We start from the raw sequence: 25,082 nt of genomic DNA, 5'->3' as shown, positions 1-25,082 counted from the left end.
ACTGTTACCTTGCAAAAACGGAACAATCTTTATTTATACCTGGCCTGGCTGTTTTGTTGTCACTGGTGACACTGCTTATTGAGAGGTAAATATCAGGGCATGTACAAGCCTGCGGGACGGAAGAGTTCTTCCTCCTGAGTGGTTCGATATGAAAACAACAACAACAACAAAACTTATACAGAACAACAATAAAACTTATACAGAAATCGATAAACTGCTTCAGGAAGAATAATGCTTACTAACTACCTCAACAAAGGAGTATACAGTGTAAGAATTTGATTCTCATTGACTGTACATAAAAGCGTTTTTAGCACAAACATCAAAAATCTCCTTATTGTAACCTCTGTTGTTTCTAGTCAAGATATTACCGTTGCTTGTCTTGGTTATGCTATTGGTGGCCCTACTTAGAGTATATCAATTTACCCAAAAAAAAAATTTGATTTGTGAGCTCTCACATTTGTTGCCCAAAGGCTTCTTCTGACCCTAACCCTATAAAAGCACCTGATAAAACAACAAAATCAGCTGAAAATTGCCATTTGTATGCCAAATGTGTTTGGATTCCACAAATTTTGCACTTTTAAACAGCAATGTACGTTTCTTAATCTGACTGAGTCATGGGATATCTCCTTTAAGGGCTACAACCCTAGTTGTACACCAATAAACTGTATAATTTGTTGATCACATAGTACCTGAAGACTACAGAAAATTTATAATAATTTATAAATTATTAGGACTGTTAATTGCACAATATACCCATTATAAAGCACCTAACACTTTTCCTTGCTATATTTTGCTACAAAAACTGTGGCAAGCTTTATGGTCTTTCAAAAGTTCATTCACATTGCTGCATTTATTGTCGACGTGAAACATACTCCTGGACAATGGAAGCTGTTGCCGGTGGGCTCAGAGGTGTAACGTGTGCTGATATTCTTCGTGGATCTGCGGGTTCTAAATCCTTCTTCTTCTGCATTCCCCCCTGGTCAGCCTGTCGTTTCTCTATAATAAGCTTTTTCAATGGAGCTACTTGTGGATATGTCTTGTTTACCTTCACTGGATAGGCACTCCACCTTCCACTTTTCTTGTTGTAATGCCTATGATAGCTGAATGAAGTAGAATGTAGTTCTCATCAGTCTCTCTGTGACCTTGGCTTAAAATGATAATACTAAAAGTTGTGTCAAGGACAGTGTGAGGAAAAATAATTGTCTATCAGTCATTCATGAGCACACAGACAATGCAATATTAAAAGTTTGGATAGTGTAACATTGACCTCTCAATCATGGTTGTGAAGTACAGCCCTACAAAAGTAACTTGCAATGATGCATTTTGATTTGCTGAAACAGGGTAGGGATGTGATCTTACTGCCAGCACCTCCCAGTACTAGTTTGACATTGCTAGATCAAATACACCCCAAAACTTCCATGAATGTAATGTGATACAAAAGTAGCACTGAGGTAAAAGTTCAACATTCTTGTTCCTGTTCTTTATTGGAATCCAATCAGCCTTTCTCCAGGGAAGTGGCTGTTTTTCGTGGAGCCATAAAAATATAATCTTTGGAAGAACATAAAATTAAATTCTGATAAACAAAGACTCTAAATTAAAAAACAAACAAACAGTGATATGGCTATGAAAAACTCCCACATGAGTAGTAATAATAGTACTACTGTTCTGCAAAGTTGGCAAAGTAAATGTCGTGTTCTACTTACACAATTTCACCCTTTTTGTTTCTCATAATTTCCCTGCTGTGGTGAACATTGTGATCCACTGCTGCTAAACGATTACAGGCTCTGTATACTGGTGGCACATATGAAAACCTCTTTGCAGCATACACAAGTATACTCTGCTGGAATGTCTCTAACTCAGCAGTACTTCTGCAAAAATTGAAACCAACAAACTTTGCATTAGTCGAGCAAAAGGAATCAAAGATGTGTGGGAACAGAATATGCTACTGTCAGCTTGAGGACTTAAAAGAGAGGTTCTCTATCAGCTTTATCTGTGAGCAAATTAACTAACTAGATGCACAAATTCCTATGAAAACAAGGGACTAAAATCACATGGACAGTCAGTGTCAACAACATCTTATGCGAGAACCAGGGACTGAAGACTTCCTGTTTAGAGTTACATGTGCAGGTACCGCGGCAAATTTCCATCATTTACCATCAGTGTGTTACTTTGTAATTTAACATAAACCTGCTAACTTACCTACAATTTACGAAGTAGGGAATTTGATTTGTAAATCTCTTGTCCATGACAATTTTCACCAGTGCTACATGAGCTGGACTAACCTTTTCTAGCCATTCCTTGTCACTGTCTGCAGATTCTGTTAGAGGTCCATGGTTACAAGAATTAGTTCCCTGGCCATATGATAAGACCCATTCGTGTTCATTTGTAACATGATGAATCACACCACACCAAAGTCCCTGTGATGGAAGCATAATAAATACTTCAGTTATCATACATTTTAACATTCCTCATAATGAAAAATACCACACTAGTAGTTTCTATAGACAGTCTCTATCAGCTAAAATGAAATCATAAAATGTCATGAGTCTAGAGAGTGAGATGTACACTTAACATAAATTATGAGACAAACAAGTAATCGCTGATGACACAGTCCCTACTTGTAAATGGGTACTTAATTGCAATTCCTCAGAGAGGATTGAGTCCTCTCATTAATTAGGTCTGCAATAAAAATACTGCGATACAGATGGAGCTCAATGGCCAAGAATGAGTTCTATGGTGGTGACAACATAAAACCAATGTAGGCCGCCATCCTAATTACAAAAGGTCATTAAATGAGTCAATTAGTAATTAATTGACTGGATGACATTGCCAAATATTATTGCATCCTATCGTAACACTGACAGATTATCACCGGTACTATATTTTATAACGTTTGATGCAGTATTTACAACATTACGAGATCAACATCTGTACCAAGTTTCATCAAATTTGACACAGTATTTGTAGATATATCACTCAAATTAGGAAAGTTCATTACATATGCAATTACAAATTAATTAAAATGACACTGATAAATGTCTTTTTCACTGTTAAAGTAATGTGAGCTTAATATCTGTACCAAGTTTCATGAAATTTGATGCAGTATTTCTTGATATATCGGCCTAATTACGAAACTTCAGTAATTGACATGATAATGCTACATGCCATGAAACAAATTGATGTGCATATGTATGAAATAGGTCAATGTCCTTGTACCAACTTTGAATGATACTGGTGGAAATATGTCTGAGTTATGGCTCCATACATGAAAAAATCGTAACAAAATGGCCTACGGCAGCCATATTGGATCTTATAACAAAACAAATCAACGTGCATATGTATGACATATAAAGTAATCCTTGAACCAATTTGAATTAAATAGCTCCAGGCATCTTCGAGATATCTGCGTGAATGGACGCACGCACGCATGCACACATGCATGCACGGATATTGTCAAAAACCTATAAGTCCCCACGGACACTGTCCTGGGGGAATAATAAGATTGAAAATGTGTACGGCAACACTCCTCCCTCACTCTGTTTCTTTGGCCAAATAACGTCCATACGAGTGGACTGCTAAGTGTGATTTCCATCAACAGAAATAATTGAACGTTTTGTATTTCAAAAGGCATTCATACACTCTTACCAGGAACTCTTCATAAGTTGAAGCTTTTTGGCAGCAATACCAAAAATGATTCCTGATATGCCTGCTCCATTTCTGAAGGGCTTTACAGTTCTTCTGCTGACCAGCCTTGAAAGCAGATAAAAGAAAAACTTGACTCAATCCTCATAAAAGATAACACTTTACTGACAGCAATTTAAGATATCAGTACATGTATATTAAAATGTAGGTGTCAGGGAAAAATTATTTGTATTGAAATGGGCTTTATGGTGGCATAAATAACTATGCATTATTGCATGTATAGCAGCAGCTCACACTACAGAGGACAGCTAATTCAAACCAAGTGATGCATCATTCTTGATGAAAAATGACAAACATATACCTATGATTTAACATTGCAACAGCAACAAACCTTCGTTATTTTTTTCCCAAGGTTCTTGGCAGCATGCCATATATCAAATGAATGTGTGATACCAAGGTATGTGGTCTCTACACAAAAAGAGATACAGGAAGGATTAACTGCCAATAAGGTGGTGCTCAGTGTTTCATTATTTACAGCATAGGTTCATGCATTGCAGGATTAGCTATGTAGTAACCCATGACTTGCCTTTACATACTTAATAGACAAGTTATTGTAAATGACATAGTCACCCTTTTCATTAATTTCAAAAGCATCATCAGAAGTCGTCATGGTGACAGCAATCATGATGAAGTGAATTTGGGAAAATGGCTGGGAAAGTATGTGCACTGCTGATGTTCCAAGTACTAGTGGAATAAATGTAGCTAAATTTGTGTAATGGTTGGCTATATGAAAAAGTACAACAAAGAGGTAGGAATTGAGTGATATGATGTCCTAGTGATGGTTTACGATAAAGACAGATGAACAAACCTTTAAGTCCCCCATCTTGGCTATGACTGCAACAACATATGATCAATATCAACTGAATTATTTCATGTTGTCATGTTCTTGTTATCAAGAACACAGTTCATTTATCATGAAAGCTGTTACATGCTCTTTTTAATTCTGACTACCGGTAGTTAATTTTACAGTTAAATATTAGTATGATGAAACAACTTTAAAAAAAGCAGGTTGATTTGCTGTTGTTTATATGGTAGTTAAAAAGAGAAATATTTATCAAACTTACTCATCAGGTATGCAATTTGAGTGTGGGCATCTGTTACTGCTTCTTTTATCTGCAGTCCCTTATCACGGAGCTGGTTTAACCCTTCTTGAAATGCTGCTCTTTCCATGATGGTTGATTTTTTGTCAGTTTGACGTTTTTTTATGGTTACAATCTCCAAAATGTCTTTGGATTCGTTTTCCATGATAGTGTATGTACAGTACTGTGCACAGTATCCAGGAGAGTCCATTCTTCCATCACCTTGTGATATCGTAAAATAAGCAGATATACCACAATTACACTGAGCGTAAAATTCTACTACTTTAAGAGCAAAATCTACTACTTAAGAGCAATGAATACATATTCATATAAGCAAATTTCTCAATAATTGTTGGTAATCAAATCTCAGTCAATGTGCATTGTCATAAGGATTGCGCCATGTCTATTCAATGCACAAATTTTTCTTAAATGACATAGAATGCATGCTGGACGAAGACAAATGTGTATAGTACGGTACTCTGTCCTACAGTAACAGTCACTACAGTAACGTTACTCACCAAGAATAACAATCTCCTTATCTTGATACTTGGTAAGTATTTCCTGTTGATGTGAAAGCCAATATTCATCCACACATGGAACTAGATAGTGCCGCTGTATTTTGAAGAATGTACTACTACTGACTATCTTCAACCTTAACATCTTGGCAAATAAAGCAATTTTGCTGTAATTGTTTCCGGACATCAGTATGGAGGCCGATGTAGCAGGTCTCCACTGTGAAGCCGTCGTTTGAGAAGGGGCTGTGAGCACCACTTGTATTCTACATGACCAGAAGGGCATACCTACAATAAAGTATCAAGATAAGTTTAACATTAACTCTGTTTGTAACTACAGATTTGTATAATAATACTATGTACTCTGGACATATGAACATTATGATCAAACTCAGAATCTTGTACAGGATTTAACAAGATATTCACACAGCAACCCCTTAGATCACAGAACAGGCCCTGATCTATCTTTGATATAGGGAATGGCCTGTGTTTTCGTTGGATTTACAGCTGCTTTCACAGGCATGCAACATACATATTGAACGTTCACGTATGCAGTTCTGTAGTCTCTGTCCAGCTATTTCTGTGATCACATTGATGAAATTTGTGTCTGTATTGATAACAGACATGGAGAAGTGTTGAACCTACAGGGTTTGTTACAGTTATGTAAATTCACAAGATGTTTAAAACTGTTAGGATGTGAACGGCCTGATACTTCACCTATGTATAATATGGCTGTAACAACATGAATTCACAGTAATTATGACTTAGTCAAAATTCTTTACATAACAGCAGTGAACCTGTATACGTCAATCTTCCTAGCGTGATGAGAGCCATGCTGTCATGAGGACATTAAGTCTGTAGTATGTTATGTATGTCATTGCACGTCACCTTGTACCCAGTTTAAAGTAGAACATTATGAAAGGCCAGAGACATGAAGTGTCACTGACTGAATCAAAGTATTACATTAGGGTCAAAGACAATGTACATACCCATGATAGATCTATACAGTGCTGACCCTACTGTATTTGTTGAAATGGTCAGCATTCCTTTACAGTCTGAGTTGCTGCATGTTGACTTGAGTTCAGTTTTGGCCAACAAAAGTAACTGGCCTAGACTTATCAAATAGAAGTCCTCTTCAATAAGTCTGTTAACATCTGCCTCACTTCTCACTCTTGTTACACCCGATTCTCCTTGTTCCTGTATATTGGAGAGGTGTCTTCATCACTTCTGTCATCAAACTCTGAATGGTCAGATGGAAAGTCTTCCATGTCAATTCCATGGGACCTGTGTGAAGTATCAATATACATGCTAATTTCAAATTTCAAATTATGATAAGAGTTGTTTAGCACGATGTATTTACTAATGTGTTGCTAATGATGGATAAGTAGTCTGTTTGCGATAAAATTAAGCCCTGCATTGAAAACATTACTCAGAATTTCAATTGTGTAAAAGTACCACAATAGAAAATTAAATTTTTCCAGGATTTATTGCAGGGAAGTGTTGTCACTACTCAAATCAACATATTGTATCAGCACATGTAGACATATCAATTTGACATGATTTCTTGTGGTAAACTTCATCTTTGTAATAGTGTTTGAAAATTCAATGAATTTTAAGGATTTTGAACCTTATGAACATTACATGCATGAACTTCAGACTATAGCAAAGATATGCAAACACAAATGCATGTATATCATAGTGTCCCAACAGCAGTTATGGCAGACCAGTGTCATGGTTATGTTACACACCATGTGCCCTCTTTGTACAGGACCAATTTGTAGCCAGCTACGTACACCTGACAAAACCCTTGTACAATAAATTGTTTTACTTACTGTATAGTTACATTGAAGCTTGGTTCATAATCCGGATCTCCATCATAGTATGACAGATCAATATGATCATAATCATCGGTTGGATCAATTGTCTCATCTATACTCACACTGGAGGTGAAACACATAATGTCATGATTATCACAAGGCAAATTGTGCAACTATTAAAATAGTCAGTACATATATCACGAAATATATATCTCTTCCAAGTGTTGAACAATATTAAAGTAATCAACAATATTGATAAAGCTTATATTAGTGATATGCCGGTCTGTTGTCATACTACTTATTGTCTTTTCTTTAAAAATACTAAAAGGACTTACTCAAATGGGTCCACAAAAGATTCTGATATGGTACTCTTTTTTCCTCTTCCCATTCTGCCACTAGCACTGCAATGTGGAAGTTAAATAGTTACATTCGTCATTAGGATGTCACAAAAGATTACATATTGTTGTAGAAGTTATTTAGTGTGTTCTAGAAATTATGGAGAGTGACACTAAAATAAATTGAGCTTATGTACCTTGTTGTTGGTTCTGTTTCTGTTTGGGGTTCCTTGTCTTGCATTTCCTCCACTCCTGACATCAACATGTCACTGGATTAAAAACATGAAAAGACATTGTAAGCATACCCAAGCACAGGAAATAATTCATACATAATTATCTAACTTGGCATAGGTAACTTTGAACAAACAGAAAACATTTACAATGGAAAAGATTTTTGACTTTCACGGAAATTTTGTGACTTTCAGAGAAATTTAAATACACATGCACATGAGCAGACACCAATTTGAGTAAAAGATACTTTTGATCTGTCCAACAAGTATATCAAGATCTTAGCCATCTCTTTCAGTTAACTACTTTTCTTTGTTAGTAATATTTAAACTACAGCTGCAGGATACAGTGGTCTAACGTGATTTCTATCCTATTGCTTGGAGTTCTGTTTCCTTCACAAACATGTACACCAGGGCCATGAGAAGTTCATTACACAATGTTTATCTTACCCTTGATCTGTGGATACAATGGAAGACATCTCTTCAGACATCTCAGACATTTTAAATGTACTTGCAGTCAGTTGCTGACCTGCTGGCGTTGATGATGTGGGCTGTTTTGGCACATTTTTTCTTCTGAAATAGAAATAAATGGAATCAAGTATTATGTAAAAGCCACTGAGACCAGATCATTACTACATTGTCAGTTCTAGTACCTCCGCTGTCAACAGCATACACTGTCTACTTTGTTGATCATACAGCTGCACAGATTTCTCATAAACAAATAACACTTCTTTGTTTGGAAAGTTTGAACATTGTACAGCTACCATAATGACTGAACAAACAACTAATCTTGTTTGTTGTTATTTAATCTTTCCATTAAAGTAAAATGTCTACCAGTTACATTTAACAATTACACAAAGAAGTGAAATGATATCTTACCCATGACCAGATGAAACTGATGATGTACTAGACAACTCATATAGTTGCTCAATTATATGAGGTGATGCTGAATGCCTAATTGTCCTAGAGGAAGAAGGCTCATTTACAGGTGGTAATGCTTGTTCCGGCAACACTTCATGACTCCTGGTCCTATGATAACTGAAGTAATTTATGAAAAAAGGGAAACCAAAATATGTTAGAAATGCCTTATAAAATGTACATGTTATTTTAGCGATCAATCAGCCGCCCCTTCCCATAATGTTCTTTTTTTTAAAAAAAAAGGTAAGAAATTTCAAATGCGCTATGAATTGCTATGTTGTAAGTTTTGATCGAATTCTTGTTGACAAAAAATTAATGAAGCTGTATAACATACTAAAAGCTTTCGGTTAGATTTGGAGACACTGTTTTACATTTAAATAACGCTATCTCTGTACTATTGGTCATGGAACTTGGACCCATGACGTTTAGACAGTTGTTTCCGATATTTCAATGATTTTTCACCAAATTATTTAAAATGCTAAGTATTCTTCTCTAACCTTTTATCTTGTCCCGTGGGGGGTTTTTGCCGACTCTTTTAACCACAGCGGTCAAATTTTTAGCGAGCATAACCTTAGTTTGCCTTCGGACCTGCACTGTAGCATGATATACTGTAGCCTCTGCATGGAAGGGCCGGCTGTGTTACCAGCGTTACAGTATACCGTATACGGTGGTAACAACAGTACTAACACACAGCCCCGCCACGCAGAGCTACATGGATCATGGGTGTCTATTTTTTACATCCATGCATGCATGGATACAGCCGTGACTAAACCACATGATAGATACAGTACATACGAATTACACAATTTGGGAAAAACAAGTCATCGTTGATGACACAGTCCCCGCTTGTCCATTTTGTTATAATCTTTGGTGTCTAGGTAGCTGTGGTCTAGGTCGCTGTGGAATGACATTGATGCAACGGGTGCATCAGGCCTGTGACTTGCATAATAAAGTAATCTGAGGAACGTTCAATAAATGACTCATCTCTGCCGGTAATGACCGCTGAAGGAACTTTTGATTACATCACACATAACGATGCCCTCATGCCTCTAGTGTCATGACGGCACATACTATACACATGGTTTGGTGGAATTTTCGAAATGCTATGGGATTGGTATGTTGTTGTAATCAGCCATCAGCCATTTCGGATCATATAATGAAACAATTTAATGTGCACAAGAATGCAGCCATAGTATTTTATCTTCGTATCACGTTTGAACAAAATCAGTCCATTGAGGGACAGTGACCTACGTTTATGTTTCAAAGACATAAAAAAATCACACCAAAATTGAAATCAAATGGCTGTCTATTGACCATATGGATCATAGCACAAACTTAGTAGACATGCATATGTATGCCATAGTACTTTATCTTTGTACCAAGTCTCAACAACATTGGTTAAGGAATATTTGTATATGATTAAGCCTCAAAGACATGAAAAAATCCAAAAAAGACCATTGGGCAGAGATATTGGAAAAAATTTACAATCTGGCAGCCATATTGGAACATGTCACGAAGTAAATTGACATGTATGCCATAGTGCTTGATCTTTGTGCCAAGTTTGGACAAAATGGGTGTAATGACCTTTGAATTATGCTTCAAAGACATGCAAAATTCCAACAAAATGGCAGTTCTGCAGCATTATTGGATCCTATCGCAAAGTTAATTGATACATGCATATGCATGCCATAGTATGTGCTTTGCCTTTATGCCAAGTTTGAACAAAATCGGTTCAAGGATGTTTGAGTTACGGTTCAAAGACATGAAAAAATCGCAAAAAAATGGCCACCTGTCAGCCATATTGGATCATTTCACAAAATAATTGGTGTTCACTGTTTTGCTTTTGTGCCAAATTAGAACAGAATCGGTTCAAGAATGTCTGAGTTATGGTCCATAGACATGAAAAATCGCAACAAAATGGCCGCCTCACGCCCATATTGGATCGTATCGCAATATAATTTGACATTGATGTGTAGGCCATAGTGTTATGCCTTTGTGCCAAGTTTGAACAGAATCAGTTCGAGGATGTTTGAGTTATGGTTCAAAGACACGAAAAATCGCAAACAAAATGGCCGCCTCGTGGCCATATTGGATCGTATCGCAAGCTAATTTGACATGCACATGTAGGCCATAATGTTATGCCTTGTGCCAAGTTTGAACAGAATCTGTTCAAGGATGTCTGAGTTATGGTCCAAAGACATGAAAAATCGCAACAAAATGGCCGCCTCGCGCCCATATTGGATTATATCGCAAAATTATTTGACATGGATATGAAAGCCATAGTGTTATGCCTTTGTGCCAAGTTTGAACATAATCTGCTCAAGGATGTCTGAGTTATGGTCCAAAGACATGAAAAATCGCAACAAAATGGCCGCCTCGCGGCCAAATTCGATCGTATCACAAAATAAATCGACGTGCATCTGTAGGTCATAGTGCTATGCCTTTGTGCCAAGTTTGAACGAAATTGGTTCAGCAGTGTCTGAGAAACTGTTGATGACGGACGGACGGACGGACGGACGGACGCACAGACGGGACCCAATCTATAAGTCCCCGCCGGACTTCGTCCGCGGGACTAAAAAATCGTTTGTTTGGCACACGTTTATTGTCGGCCTGCTGTGTAGACGTGGTTGGCAAATGTGTATATTCTTTGCAAACACGGTTCAGTAGTACATGGTAGCCCAATCGGAAACAAAGCAGTGCCAAAACGTCTTGGGTCCCGGTGACGAAGCGTTTGGGACCGAAATATACTGGGCAGGAATGGTTGGCTTAGAAACCATGAAAATGTTCAGACTACGAAGAACGATGTGTCCCCGAGGCACAAATTATGTGAACTTAGTATTAACGCTAGACGCGTCGGGCCGCACTCTCACACTGTCTCATTACCCTTACCTGTCGATCAATTCTGCCGCCAAATCGGGATTAGAAAGGCCCAGTTCATCCTTTACTATAAATCCTGCCATCTTGTGATCTGGTTGCCGATGTATATCTTGCATTGACGCTTCAATGCATTGCCACGCAGCTGCCTTCGCTTTTTTGCCGAGCTCGTAGTAACAGGGTGTCCGCGCGGGCCCCGTCCACGCTTAGCGATGGACAACGCCATGTTGAATCTGCGAATAAACGTCCAGTCACGAACGAAGGTCGATGATACGCGTATGCACGCCCAATAGTAAGTTCATCTATAGGGACAAATCGTGGTTTGAATGTAAAATCATGAAAATAATGTCAAAAGTTCCAGCTCTTGGGGCTGGCTCCACAAGGATTGGGATTGCGCGCTATCCTAAAACCGTTGGGGCGGAGCCTGTCACTCAAACACACCAACCAATCAGTTCCAACCTTGGAAAATCGCTGCGAGTCAGCAGCAGAAACAAGTGGGGAAAGAATTACTTTTAACGTTACTACACGCAGATTTTACATGTTGAGTAAGTCTCCTGGTTTAATATTAGGCAGCTTTGATCACCACTGCATGCACTGAGACAATTATCTACTAGAATTAACAAAGTCGAGTGGTCGGTGTTCTGACGTGACACACACCACTGAAAATGACCCTGGGTCTGAGTCTAGGGAATCGATTCAATGTCTTACCGAACTTCGCGATATGGCACTTTCTTTTCATTAGAGTCATCTGTTTCTCGCACCTCCAAATTCTGTGGCTTTTTCTTGGCGTCTTTTCTTTTTCGACTGCTCATTGTGAGCGATGATTTTCCACCACACAGCGTTGATCGTGCGGGAACAGGCAGTGAAAATAGGTTATCTGGAAAGGTCAGAGCGCATGCGTTATTGATCAACACTCAGACAGCGGTAGTCAACTTCCGCTGTTGACGACGCTGTAATTTTGGAGGGAAAATTGAATGCGTCTAATTTCGATCGATCAAGTATTCACATTCACAATTGTAACCAGGAGGTTAGTTTTAATACAGCTAGATGCATGTTAAGAGTTAAGTGGTTATAGCTACACATGTCGGTGTCAAAATTTTGCAGTAACCCCAACTTTCAGCAACGCGTCGCGACGTCTCCCATCATCACACCGTCGTCAGATGAATACAAGAGAAGTCGGCCAGTTGCGAGCTCGGCCAGTGGGAGAACTCGGCCAGTTACGAACTCGGCCAGTTGGAGAAGTCGGCCAGTGGGCGAACTCGGCCAGTACAGTATGCACCCAATTAGAATATATGATCTATAAGAGTGTTTCTTTTTTTGAAGTCCCACCAAAGTTATATGCGAAAGCGATCTAAATTTTACTGAAGAAATGAGAAGGGTCCGCTGACCTCCCTCCGAGCTCAGACATTATCTCCGTCCTGTGGCGGAGCAGGTCAAAAATTTGCATAGTTCATTGCGCATGCAAGGTAGACATTAGCAATATGACGATCTATGTAAGACGCAGTCTTGGCAATATGACAAGCCAATTAAAACTGTGTGGGGACTCTTGTACTAACACAAATAAATGTTATTCACTGTCCAATCTGCCCGGCCTAACAGGCTACAACAGGCTACAAAAAGTCAGAAGCCATCTCGTCGCCAGTCATTGGCAACACCCGATAGAGGACGCTACGGACTGAGATAGATTTGAAATTTCTTATCGTGGACATAGTTTTAACGATAGTGCTGTTTGCTTCGAGCTGGGACATTTTAAAAGTTTCGTCATATGCACAGCGTGTTGGATATTGCACTTTGTTGGAAACTCAGCGTTTTTTGTTTTGTTTTTTCTGAAATGTTGACTATAGATGGAGAGTCGAGCATATCGGACGATACTACGGACTAAGCTAAGACGTGGACGGAATTTTAATCTTACGAGCTGAGACATTTTGATAATTAAGACACATAGCGTGTCGGATATTCCGGCAAAGTGATGACATTTTTCGTAAGCATGGACTTTAGATATTATTAATCTTTATTTAAACTCGATAACTCCATAGATGAAACACCTCTTTTCATTGAGGTCGAATAGACAAAAGAAAATCATATTACAGCACCAACTTGAAAACACGAAAAACACAGAAGTACAAATATCAAAAAAACTACGAAGAAGCATCAGACAAGTAAATAGAATACAGAAAGTTGTTACAAGATTTCTTAAAGCTATGATTGATTTGGGGAGATTGTTATATTCATCCACACCCGCAACAGACAAAGTGTTTTGATAAAGAAGTGTACGTGCTTTGGGAACTTTAAGGAGGTTCTGATTGGAAGAACGAAGTGATCTGGAAGGGATATAATTATTGAACATACTGGCTACATAATCAGGGGTTAGATTGTGAGTTGCTCTGTAAATTTGGGCAAGATATAGTCCTGAGATTATTGTGGATGCAACCAAACGTGAGTGATTGGTCATTTTTTGGCGTGGACGGAGTTTTAACGTCAGTGCAGTATGCTCTGAGCTGAGACATTATAACCGTTTCGTCATATACACAGCGTATAGGATCATGCACATTGCTGTCAATGATTGACTTTTCGTATCCATGGCCTTAAGATAGAGTTATGAGCTTATAGGAGATACAACGAACTGAGATAGATTTTAAATTGCGAAGCCTGGATGTAGTTTTCATCTGCATTTTGCTCCGAGTTTAGACATTTTAAAAGTCTCATCATATAGGCCTACACAGCGTATTGGATATTGTAGTTTGTTAGAAACTTAACGTTTTTTCTTTAAAATATTGACTATAGTTAGAGTTTCGAGGATGCTACGAACTGAGATAGATTTGAATTTTCTTATCATGGAAATATTTTTAACGTTAGTGCAGTTTGCTCCGAGCTGAGACATTTTAAAAGTTTCGTCACATTCACAGCGTATTGGATATTAAGATTTGTTGGGAACTCGGCGTTTTTTTCTTAAATGTTGATTATAGACGGCGACTCGAGCATATTGGAGGATGCGACGGACTGAGATTGATTGGTAATTTCTTGACATGGACGGAGTTTTCATTAGTGCAGTTTCCTCCGAGCTGAGACATTTTGATAATTTATGTGTAACACATAGCATGTCGGATATTGTGGCAAAGTGATTAAATTTTTCGTAAGCATGGACTTTAGATATAGTCCTGAGATTATTGTGGATGCAACCGAACGTGCATTGAGTGATTTGTCAATTTTTTTTGGCCTGGACGGAGTTTTAACAGTTTTAACGTTAGTGCAGTATGCTCCGAGCTGAGACATTATAACCGTTTCGTCATATATACAGCGTATTGGATCTTGCACATTGCTGCAATAATGGTTGACTTTTCGTATCACTGGCCTTTAGAGAGAGATGTGAGCTTATACGATGATATAACGGACTGAGATAGATTTTAAATTTCGAAGCCTGGACGTAGTTTTATCTGCAGTTTGCTGAGTTTGCTCCGACTCGGAGCTGAGACATTTTAACTCGACCTAGGCCTATACAGTGTATTGGATTTTGCAGTTTGTTGGAAACTTTAACCCATTTTTCTTAAATGTTGACTATAGATAGGGTGCCGAGCATATTGGATGGTGCTACTTACTGACTCGGAGTAGATTAGTAATTTCTTAACATGGATGGAGTTTTAACGTTGCAGTTTGTTCCGAGATGAGACATTTTGACCGTTTCGTAATATGCATAGCGTATTGCATGTTGCAGATTACTGCAAATAATTGACTTTTCGTATCCGTGGACTTTAGATAGTCCTGAATTTATTGTTTTTGTACTATTCATAGCGTGTCGGATATTGCAGATTGCTGCAAAGTGAATGGCTTTTCGTATCCGTGGAATTTCATAGAGTCCGGAGTTTATTAAATGATGTTGCAGACCGAGATAGAATGGTAATTTCGTAGCCTGTGCGGAGTTTTAACGTTACTGCAATTTTGCTCCGAGCTGAGACATTTTGACCGTTCCTCATACACACTGCGTATTGCATATTGCAGATTGCTGCAAACATTGCTTTTCGTATCCGTGGACTTTCGATAGAGTCTTGAATTTATTGTAGATGCAACGGACTGAGATAGACTGGTCATTTCTTAGCCTGGGCAGAGTTTTAACGTAAGTGCATTTTGCTCCGAGCTGAGACTTTTCTAATTTTTGTACCTATACATAGTGTGTCGGATATTGCAGATTGCTGCAAAGTGAAAGATTTTTCGTAACGGTGGAACATATAATAGAGTCCCGAGTTTATTAGAGAATGCTACGGACTGGGATAGATAAGTTATTTCCTAACCCGGATGAGTTTTAATGTTAGCGCAGTTTGCTCCGTGCTGAGACATTCTGACCGTTTCCTCGTACACATTGCGTATTGCATATTACAGATTGCTGCAAACTATTGACTTTACGCATCCATGGACTGTAGATAGAGTTTTGATTTTATTGTGTATGCAAATGACTGAAATGGATTTGAAATCTGTTAACATTATCAGAGTTTTTACCTAAGTGCAGTTTGCTCCGAGCTGAGACAATTGATAATTTTGTACTATACATAGTGTGTCGGATATTGCAGATGGCTGCAAAGTGATTGACTTTTCATATCTGTGGACTTTAATAGAGTCCTCAGTGTATTGGAGAATGCTACGGTCTGAGATAGATCAGTAATTTCTCAGCCTTGACGGAGTTTAACGTCAGTGCAGTTTGCTCCGAGCTGAGACTTTAATAATTTTTGTACCTACACTTAACATGTTGGATATTACAGATAGCTGCAAAGTGAATGACTTTTCGTATCCGTGGACTTTGACAGAGTCCTGAGTTTATTGGAGAATGCTACGGACTGAGATACATAGTAATTTCTCAGCCTTGACGGAATTTTAGTGTCAGTGCAGTTTGCTCCGAGCTGAGACATTTGATAATTTTTGTACTACACATGTATTCAAGATTGTTGCAAAGTGATTGACTTTTCATATCTGATGTGGACTTTGATAGAGTCCTGAGTGTATCTGGAGACTGCTACGAACTGAGATAGATCAGTAATTTCTCAGCCTTGACGGAGTTTAACGTCAGTGCAGTTTGCTCCGAGCTGAGACTTTACTAATTTTTGTACCTACACATAGTGTGTCGGATATTGCAGATTGGTGCAAAGTGAATGATTTTTCGTATCTGTGGACTTTGATAGAGTCCTGAGTGTATTGGAGAATGCTACAGACTGAGATAGAATTGTAATATCGTAGCCTGGACGGAGTTTTAACGTTACTGCAATTTGCTCCGAGCTGAGACATTTTGACCGTTTCTCCATACACACTGCGTATTGCATATTGCAGATTGCTGCAAACTATTGACTTTTCGTATCCATGGACTGTAGATAGAGTTCTGAGTTTATTGTGGATGCAACGGACTGACATAGATTTGAAATTTCTTTACATGGTCGGAATTGTTACCTTGGTGCAGTTTGCTCCGAGCTGAGACATTTTATAATTTCTGTACTATACATAGCGTGTCAGATATTGCAGATGGCTGCAAACTATTGACTTTTCGTATGTATGGACTGTAGATAGAGTTTTGAGTTTATTGTAGATGCAACAGACTGCGATAGATTTGAATTTGTTTTCATCGTCGGAGTTTTAACCTTGGTGCAGTTTGCTCTGAGCTGAGACATTATTTCATTTTGTACTATACATAGCTTGTCAGATATTGCAGATGGCTGCAAAGTGATTGACTTTTCATATCTGTGGACTTTAATAGAGTCCTAAGTGTATTGGAGAATGCTACGGCCTGAGATAGATCAGTAATTTCTCAGCCTTGACGGAGTTTAACGTCAGTGCAGTTTGCTCCGAGCTGAGACTTTAATAATTTTTGTACCTACACTTAACATGTTGGATATTGCAGATAGCTGCAAAGTGATTGACTTTTCTTATGTGTGGACTTTCATAGAGTCCTGAGTGTATTGGAGGATGCTGCAGACTGAGACGGATTGGTAATTTTTTAGCCTAGACGGAGTTTTAACGTTAGTGAAGGTTACTCGGAGCCGAGTCATAGATTGTCGGATATTGCAGATTGCAGCAAAGTGAAACTGAAGACAATAGATAGCCGTGAGCATATTGAAGAATGCTTTGAATTGAGATGATTTCGTCGTTCCTTAACGAAATAGGAGTTTAACGCTATAGTGCAGGTTACTCAGTTCTGAGACAATTAAATAATTTTGTTACACGCATAGCTGGTGCGGTCAGATAGTACAGATTGCTGCAAACTATTTTCGTGTCACAACTACACGCTACTGTAATCTTTTCAATTCATGGAGGGTATTCTTGTGTCAACTTTTTTATCTCATAATTCGACGAGCAGCATCGGAAAGTTGGTATCTATTTGCGTCACAATGTATGTTGTACAATGGAGAGAATGAAATGAAAGCCGTGGAGGAGTTTTCTTTAATCTTCGAACACTTCCTTGACAAGTGTTCACAAAATAACTTCGGAAATTGCGAAAGTGACCTCTATTCGCAAATACTGTTAACTTTTAGAAATCTCGTGATGTTTTCGTTGTAAATATTTGCTTAATTGCCATGGAGATAATTTTGACCCTCTTATCAAAATTGAAAATTAAGCTTGTGAACTTCATAAAGTGTCTGTCTGCGCCGAGCTTTAATAAAATATCAAAACTTTTTGCAGCGGAAAATATGTGTTTAGCAACACCTTTAATATGGCTTTCAGCTGGCGTTTCCTGTCCTGTCAAAATGTTAGTCTTTTTCGTTTTATGTAAGCTTTGGAAACCACAAAATAATAATAATAATAACAAGGCAGTATTGCTGAAGGCAATGAGTACTTGGGCCGTGATAGAGTAATTTTGAGGACAATATATACTACTATTCAAATATGGTCTTGAATTTCCTCCTGTCAATGAGGCATTTGATTAACTGGTTATTAAACGAAGCAATGGCATGACAACGGCAAAATATGTCTAGCAACTTTTGTGGAGTTTGAGGCAGGGGTTCTTTATTTATAGCGGGAATTGCTTAAACTCCTTAAATATTCAAATTACAGCAAATTTCTTTTGTTCTCGATGGTAGATGTCTAATATTTAGATGGGCATATTTAGATTTCTACCCTATAGTTATCCCTATATACCAAAAATCGGACATCCAGCTCTATTGGCTTGCTCAGCATTACATATGCGCATAATTAATGAGGTACAATATGTGGTGTCATAAGGTATCCCATCATACCATTTATGAAGGGTGTAGCACTTGTGGTTACTATGGAAGACCGGTCACGACATGCGACATGCAAGTTTTTAAAACTGCGATCTGCGGTTACGGTTAGGGTTAGGGGTTAGGGTTAGGGAAGGGTTAGGGTAGGGGTTAGGGTTAGAGGTTAGGTTTTCTCTGGTAAAAAGCCTTACTTCGCTCTCAACCCTGGAGGTTAGGCCGGAGGGAAAATCGTAACGGCATAACTTAGGGTTAGTTAGCGTTAGTAGGGGTTAGGGTTACGGTTAGGGTTAGGTCGCAGATCACAGTTTAAAGACGTTTAAGGTCGTATGTCGCAGGTTGTGACTGGTCTTCCATACATGTCTGAGTCCTAATGTGGCCGCTATTTCTCCCACGGTGTATTCATTGTAGAAGTATGAAGAAATAAGCTCGTCTCTACCTCTGTAATCTATCGTTAGGAGGAGAACGAAATGACATGTATGCAAACGCCATTATTAGTTTGCAACTCGCATGTCGCAGTTTAAGAACTCGCATGTTGCAGTTTAAGAACTCCCAGGTCGCAGTTTAAAAAAACTCGCATGTCGCATGTCGTGACCGGTCTTCCATAGGTTACTAAGTTGTGGACAAATATATATATTTGAGAACAAAGGTCATCGAGGTCACGTGACATTTTGTCAAAATAATTGTATTGCTAAGTTATTCCTATATACCAAAAATCAGACCTCTAGCTCTATTGGCGCGCTCAAAATTATATATGCGCATAATTAATGAGGTACAATATGTGGTGTCATAAGGTGTCTTATCATACCAAATATGAAGGATGTAGCACTTGTGGTTACTGAGTTGTGGACAAATATATATATTTCAGGTCAAAGGTCATTGAGGTCACGTCACATTTTGTCATAATAATTGTATTGCTAAGTTATTCCTATATACCAAAAATCAGACCTCTAGCTCTATTGGCTCGCTCAAAATAAGATATGCACATAATTAATGAGGTACAATATATGGTGTCATAAGGTGTCCTTTCATACCAAATATGAAGGGTGTAGCACTTGTGGTTACTGAGTTGTGGACAAATATGTATATTTGAGGTCAAAGGTCATTGAGGTCACGTGAAGTTTTGTCAAACAAATTATATTGTTAACTTATCCCTATATACCAGAAATCAGACCTCTTGCTCTATTGGCTCGCTCATAATTAGATATGCACATAATTAATGGCGCACAATATGTGGCGTCATAAGGTGTCCCATCATACCAAATATGAAAGTTTAGCACTTGTGGTTACTGAGTTATGGACAATAATGTATATTTGAGGTCAAAGGTCACCAAGGTCACATGATATTTTGTCAAAATGTCTGAGATATCTGCGTGAACCGATGGACTCACTGATGGACTCACGGACGGATATGAGCCAATCTATAAGCCCCCTGGACTTTATCCGTGGGGAACTGTGTCACTGCATCCTTTAGGCAATATGAATACGATGAGAAACTAAATTTTCATTTTTCTTGGCATCATACATGCGAATCTATGGAGAACTGCCTTATATATGGGAGTCTATGGAGGTGTAAACTAAAAAGTCCTCTAACACGGCCAAATTTGAAAGCATTGTGAAACAAATCGACGTGCATCTGTATGGGTTGGGTACTAGGCGTGAACGGACGCACGGACCTCGGACTTCGTCCGTGGTGATTAAAAACAACGCAACAGTTATTACAGCTACACCGGCGGTAGGTTCATATCCAGAGCCCCGTACGGTCTGCCGCCGTCGCTTGAAAACAATCTCATGCACCCGGCCATATGGGCAGCTGGCCGGATGCACGACTTCCGGAGAAGGCGAGCTGTCACGTTCAAGCTCAGGATTATTTGTCGATCAAATTTCAGTAAATTTACCTTACCTAGATGAAATTTTGTCTATAGGCTGAAATTTCGCCGAAGTTTGACAAAATTACATCGATTTTTCAGGTTCATATGCGACATTTTTGAGTTTTGAGTGCAGACAGAAATAAGTTTTGAGGCAACATGGCTGCGACCCCATGTTGACCCCTAGCCCTGCGTACGATGCTATGTGCTACAGCTAACACACAGCATTGTACGCAGGGCCAGCGAGAGAGTTGCCGACATCGACGGTTATTTACGAGAAGTGAATAAAAGACTGTCATTTTTGGAAGCGATCGAGTAGCTGAGGTAGGCTGGGATACGACTTGGGCCCAAGAACGCTGAATTTCGGCAGTAATTTGGCTTTTTACGTCAAGTCCCAAAATGGATTTGAAGTCACCGACCCAACGTACGGGTCTTTGCAGGGCTGTGGTGAGCGGGGCGGTTAGCTGTAGCGGAACACAGTACAGCATCGTACGCAGGGCTAGTTGACCCCCAAGTGAAAATGTGTTCGCGATCAAATCTTCCTATATTTTTTTCAGAATTTTCAACAAAATCATTGCTTCTTACATCTTTTGTAAAATATAAAATACTAAAATAAAACTGCGATGTGCCATGTCTCCAGATTTCTAAAATATCGCTCGTTGACCGTTCGACGCAAACTTGTGACGCAGTTGAAATTCAATACTGACCGCCAAATAATCTTAATGGGACGAGATCAGTCTAGACATCCTCCAAATTATCCAACCATTCGCATTGGAGTTCAGCTCGCTTAGAGTATCATAACATTTTTCGGCCTTCTTTTAGATCGACCCTAATATCTCCCATTTAGGAAATAAATACACAAGCTACCTCGACAAAACTTCGTGCACCATCCAAGACCAAACGCACTACAAATCTGTCTTGACGTCATCATCTCCTTACATGGTAATCGGCATACCGTATTTTTTAGCAAAGGGGACACAGAATACGTCGGAGTATTCAGTTTCAAAACGTATTACATTGTGTGATGTTGTCAAAAAAAGTCATGTTACTGCAGTGGTATAAATTACAAAACACAAAAGTTCAAATCAGTTTATTTTGGACTGGCTTTACCCAACATTTCATATTGTTTCTTATGCCAGATTTGACCACGTGCTTACTGGCGACCCCTTTTCATGCAAATTTTGTGTCAAATGATGTGTTCCCCTGGAAAAACAAACGTACGATTTCTAAATGAAGGAGGCGAAATTTGCCCTCAAGACGCGAAACAACCCCTTTGGGTGTACCTAGCTATTTTTAACGACTTCTCGAATCTGCAGCTCTATTTCGAAATGATGGTCTGGTTTTCTCAGCTCAAGGATAAGTGTTCTCCATCGCTGTGGGCATTACTATTCTCAACCGGGGTTACAGTTTCCAGTCGTAATGTTTTTCATTGTGTCCGGATATAAAACCTTTCCTTTTCAAACTTTCTCTTTGATTAACACTAATCCACATCTTGTCAGTGATTAAACATGTTTCAAGTTTAAATGTTAAATTCTGGTCTCGAGCCCTCCTGTTCGACCAAACCGAAATTACCCCTCCCACTTTGGCTCGTCCAGTGGGTGTAGCAAGGGTCGTGCCATCGCCTAGAAACGGAGGGTGCATTAATTGTTGCATTTCGATGCACATTTTGATTATATTCAGAAGATTTTGTGGCCAAAACTCAGATAGAGAAGCATTTATATTCACATCTCACTTATTCAAGACTGGCTGAGAGCAGCACTTCCATTCAGTTAACATCATTACGCCATTTATTATGCCAAGAAAGATGAAGCCAATACATTTTGCCCTCCCTGGTCTCAGCCAGAAATGGTTATACCTTACAGTTTTTTCCCACGGAATGAAAACAAATGTACTTGGGCTGAGGCCCAAGTACAATAATAATAATACAGGAAATCAGTACGGAAGAATTTCCTCTCTGCCTTTTGACCGTAACGTACAACTTTTAAAATATCACTGATTAGGTATTTGGTTGTAGGAAAATAAATAAATTCCTTTCAGGGGAAAGTTTTCTATTTGGCGACAGGGTTTTTCCTCAGCTTCCTAAAGGGTTGGTAAAGTAAAACAGAATTACAGTCAACTCGCACTTTTTCCAACCCGCCCAGAACCAACTCGCCCGATTCAAACTCGCCGATACCAACTCGCCCGTTGTTTTGAGATAGGGTGTTGTAGATTCCATGTACGCTAACCCGATGGCCCGAGGCCAGCTATTATATCATGTCATGCCAGGCCAGTAACTCGTGAAAGACGGTCCTGCTGTTCCTAAAGAAGTGAGCCAGTACGCAGTAACTATCCCTATACGTAAAGAAGCCGAACGAAATTTATTCTTTCAAGAGATTTGCAAAACGTGAAATTCGCAAATAAAAAGTTTTCCGTGTTGGCACATATTTCAAGCCGCACCTGTGGTTCTCTATGTTAGAAATATTTGTTGTTAGAAATAAAACGTTTTATGCGTACCAGTTGCTGCGAAAACGAGCCCTGCCACTCCTTGACATGTTCTTCCACTCCAATGACCAAGCTACCCGAGTGGCAAAGGCTACGGATTCGCAGCAAGCGTACCAGTACTCTTCATGGCAGGGCTGTGTGTTTACCGGCGTCATACGGCCTCCGTATAACGCCGGTAAACACACAGCCCTGCCATGCAGAGCTAGCGTATACTCATAAAATTGCAAAATAATATCGGCCGAGTTGGTATCGGGCGAGTTGGAATCGGGCGAGTTGGTTCTGGGCGGGTTGGAAAAAGTGCGAGTTGACTGGTACTCCGTAAAACAAGGTTCTTTTACAAGGTAGGCCTAAAGCGAAAAAATCTTGTAGATTATATTGGCAATGTCTACTTAGCATGCGCAATGAACTATGCAAATTATACGACCTGCTCCGTCACAGAACGGAGATAATGTCTGAGCTCGGAGGGAGGTCAGCGGATACTTATGGAAAAAATGGCATTATGTTTGCCTGACCTTTACGCGCGCGATCTTCAGAAACACTGAGGCAGACCGTACATGTTTTGCAGGGTGGACGTGGGACCTCTTCGCGTTGTTTTCTGAATGTTCCTAGTAGTATTAAGGGACGATTCAGAATTTACTTCCAGGGGGGGTGGAGGATTTTCAGGGGGGCCACCCATTTCTCCCAAGAAAATTTAGGGGGGGCCAGACAAAAATACCACAATCTTTTAGGGGGGCCAAGGAAAAAAAACATCAATTCAATATTTGCCCAGAATTTCTGATCTCTACAAAAGAGCACCGTAGACGCTACCTGGGTGACAGATAAACTCAACGTGTTTATTTAAACTCCTGTAGCTGCCAAATTCGGTAATATTCACAGTGGTTTGTTTTATGCATCTACTTCAGTATCTTGTTCTCCTCCCTGAAGCGTTATGAACTGTCCAGTATTTAGCGTGTCAATACAAACCATACAGTGAACAGTCAGGGTTGTTTTTGTTGAAAAGAGATCTCAGATCAAGTCCAGACTAGAATTCATTTATCAACAATAACAATGGTCATTTATGTTCACACTGGTATGTTGCTAAATACAGCATTTGGTGTTCTATGTAGTGATAGAATAACAAACAAATGCTGATACACAGAGATGAACATTGAACAAATGTTTAAAATTACAGCAAATGTCTTTCTAAGGTTGGGTTTACCTTGTAGCTTGTAAAGCAGTTGAAAGTTGCATGATAAAGAAGTGTTAATTTATGCAAATGTATGCAAATCACCTGATTTCTTGGCTTCTTTTGCCTCCCAATTTCAAAATTTCCAACGAATTTAACTCCACTCCAGCTGGGTCAAATTTTCTGAAATTTCACATTATGTTTTTTAAATGCTATATAACACAACAACTATCAATTGGTTTTGTTTGGCAATAAAGCTCTTACATTTTTAATAAGAGGCATTTTGAATAAGAGGCATTTTAATTTTGCTGATCATGATTTTAATCAATTATTAGAGTGTCAGTCTTTAAACCCCTACAATTTAAAATGAAGATGGATAATGCCAAGTAAAATAGTTGTTTTTTTCTACATGAATACTATCCTTTCAAGTGAAATATTACATTTCAGAAAGTACTGTCTAGTTTTCGACTAAATAAATTTTTATCATTAATACAAAAATTGAGGTTTTTACCCCAAATATACACCCACTTCATCCTTTGAGTAAACTACTGCTACTGCTACTGTTCTTTTCTGCTCCTTTTTTCTATGTTTCATTCTCATCAATTTTACCCTTTCTAAATTTTTTAAATGTTCTACATAACTTTTTACAGTGCTTACATCTACTACAAACTTTTTTGAAAATAAATTTATGGCCGTCTCATCTTCAAGGTGCTTTTCAACGAATAGGTTTTAATGTTGAAAATAAAAATATTATGTATTACTGTCAAAAATATATGGTGGAAAATTTACAAAAGGGTTGATTTTCCAATAATCCTGTATGTGCATCCAGAAAATGTGGCACTGCACCAATGCTATGGTGTCGGATTGTTGAAATATTGTGTACACAAGAAATTTGCTGTAGTCCAAGAAGT

At 38.8% G+C, this 25,082-nt stretch overlaps 2 protein-coding genes across 3 annotated transcripts in view; both read right to left on the bottom strand.

Moving 5' to 3' along the window:
* The window catches only part of LOC139152051 (2-oxoglutarate and iron-dependent oxygenase domain-containing protein 3-like), a 32,647-nt gene extending 20,085 nt beyond the window's left edge, over positions 1-12,562 (bottom strand). For both annotated transcript variants that reach the window (XR_011556540.1, XM_070725142.1), the window contains exons 1-2: positions 12,544-12,562; positions 12,173-12,341 (exon numbers count right to left, since the gene is read on the bottom strand). Coding sequence is in view for 1 of the 2 variants with exons in the window: in XM_070725142.1 (XP_070581243.1) it covers positions 12,173-12,341; positions 12,544-12,547 (173 nt within the window). In the remaining variant the exon portion in view is untranslated. The remainder of the gene's footprint in view (positions 1-12,172; positions 12,342-12,543) is intronic.
* Positions 5-11,550, bottom strand: LOC139152209 (uncharacterized). Its single transcript, XM_070725351.1, has 13 exons — positions 11,480-11,550; positions 8,123-8,245; positions 7,643-7,714; positions 7,446-7,511; positions 7,137-7,233; positions 6,283-6,490; positions 5,300-5,581; positions 4,767-5,003; positions 4,034-4,110; positions 3,646-3,750; positions 2,200-2,417; positions 1,704-1,868; positions 5-1,100 (listed from the first exon to the last, which is right to left on the bottom strand). Exons 1-13 carry the CDS (start codon positions 11,548-11,550, stop codon positions 851-853), a joined length of 1,971 nt encoding a protein of 656 aa, XP_070581452.1. The 3' UTR covers positions 5-850.
* Positions 12,563-25,082: the final 12,520 nt, after the last annotated feature.

Source organism: Ptychodera flava, chromosome 15 (genome assembly GCF_041260155.1).
Source record: "Ptychodera flava strain L36383 chromosome 15, AS_Pfla_20210202, whole genome shotgun sequence".
Lineage (NCBI taxonomy): Eukaryota > Metazoa > Hemichordata > Enteropneusta > Ptychoderidae > Ptychodera > Ptychodera flava.
This window is presented reverse-complemented; position numbering and strand designations above follow the sequence as displayed.

Excerpts from the sequence above, each read along its gene's own strand:
- LOC139152209 (XM_070725351.1), bottom strand. The coding sequence starts at position 11,550 with ATGGCAGGATTTATAGTAAAGGATGAACTGGGCCTTTCTAATCCCGAT. Across the intron at positions 3,751-4,033 it reads TTGGGAAAAAAATAACGAAG|GCTGGTCAGCAGAAGAACTG; the intron begins GTTTGTTGCTGT and ends TCTGCTTTCAAG. Across the intron at positions 1,869-2,199 it reads CCCTACTTCGTAAATTGTAG|AAGTACTGCTGAGTTAGAGA; the intron begins GTAAGTTAGCAG and ends CAATTTTTGCAG.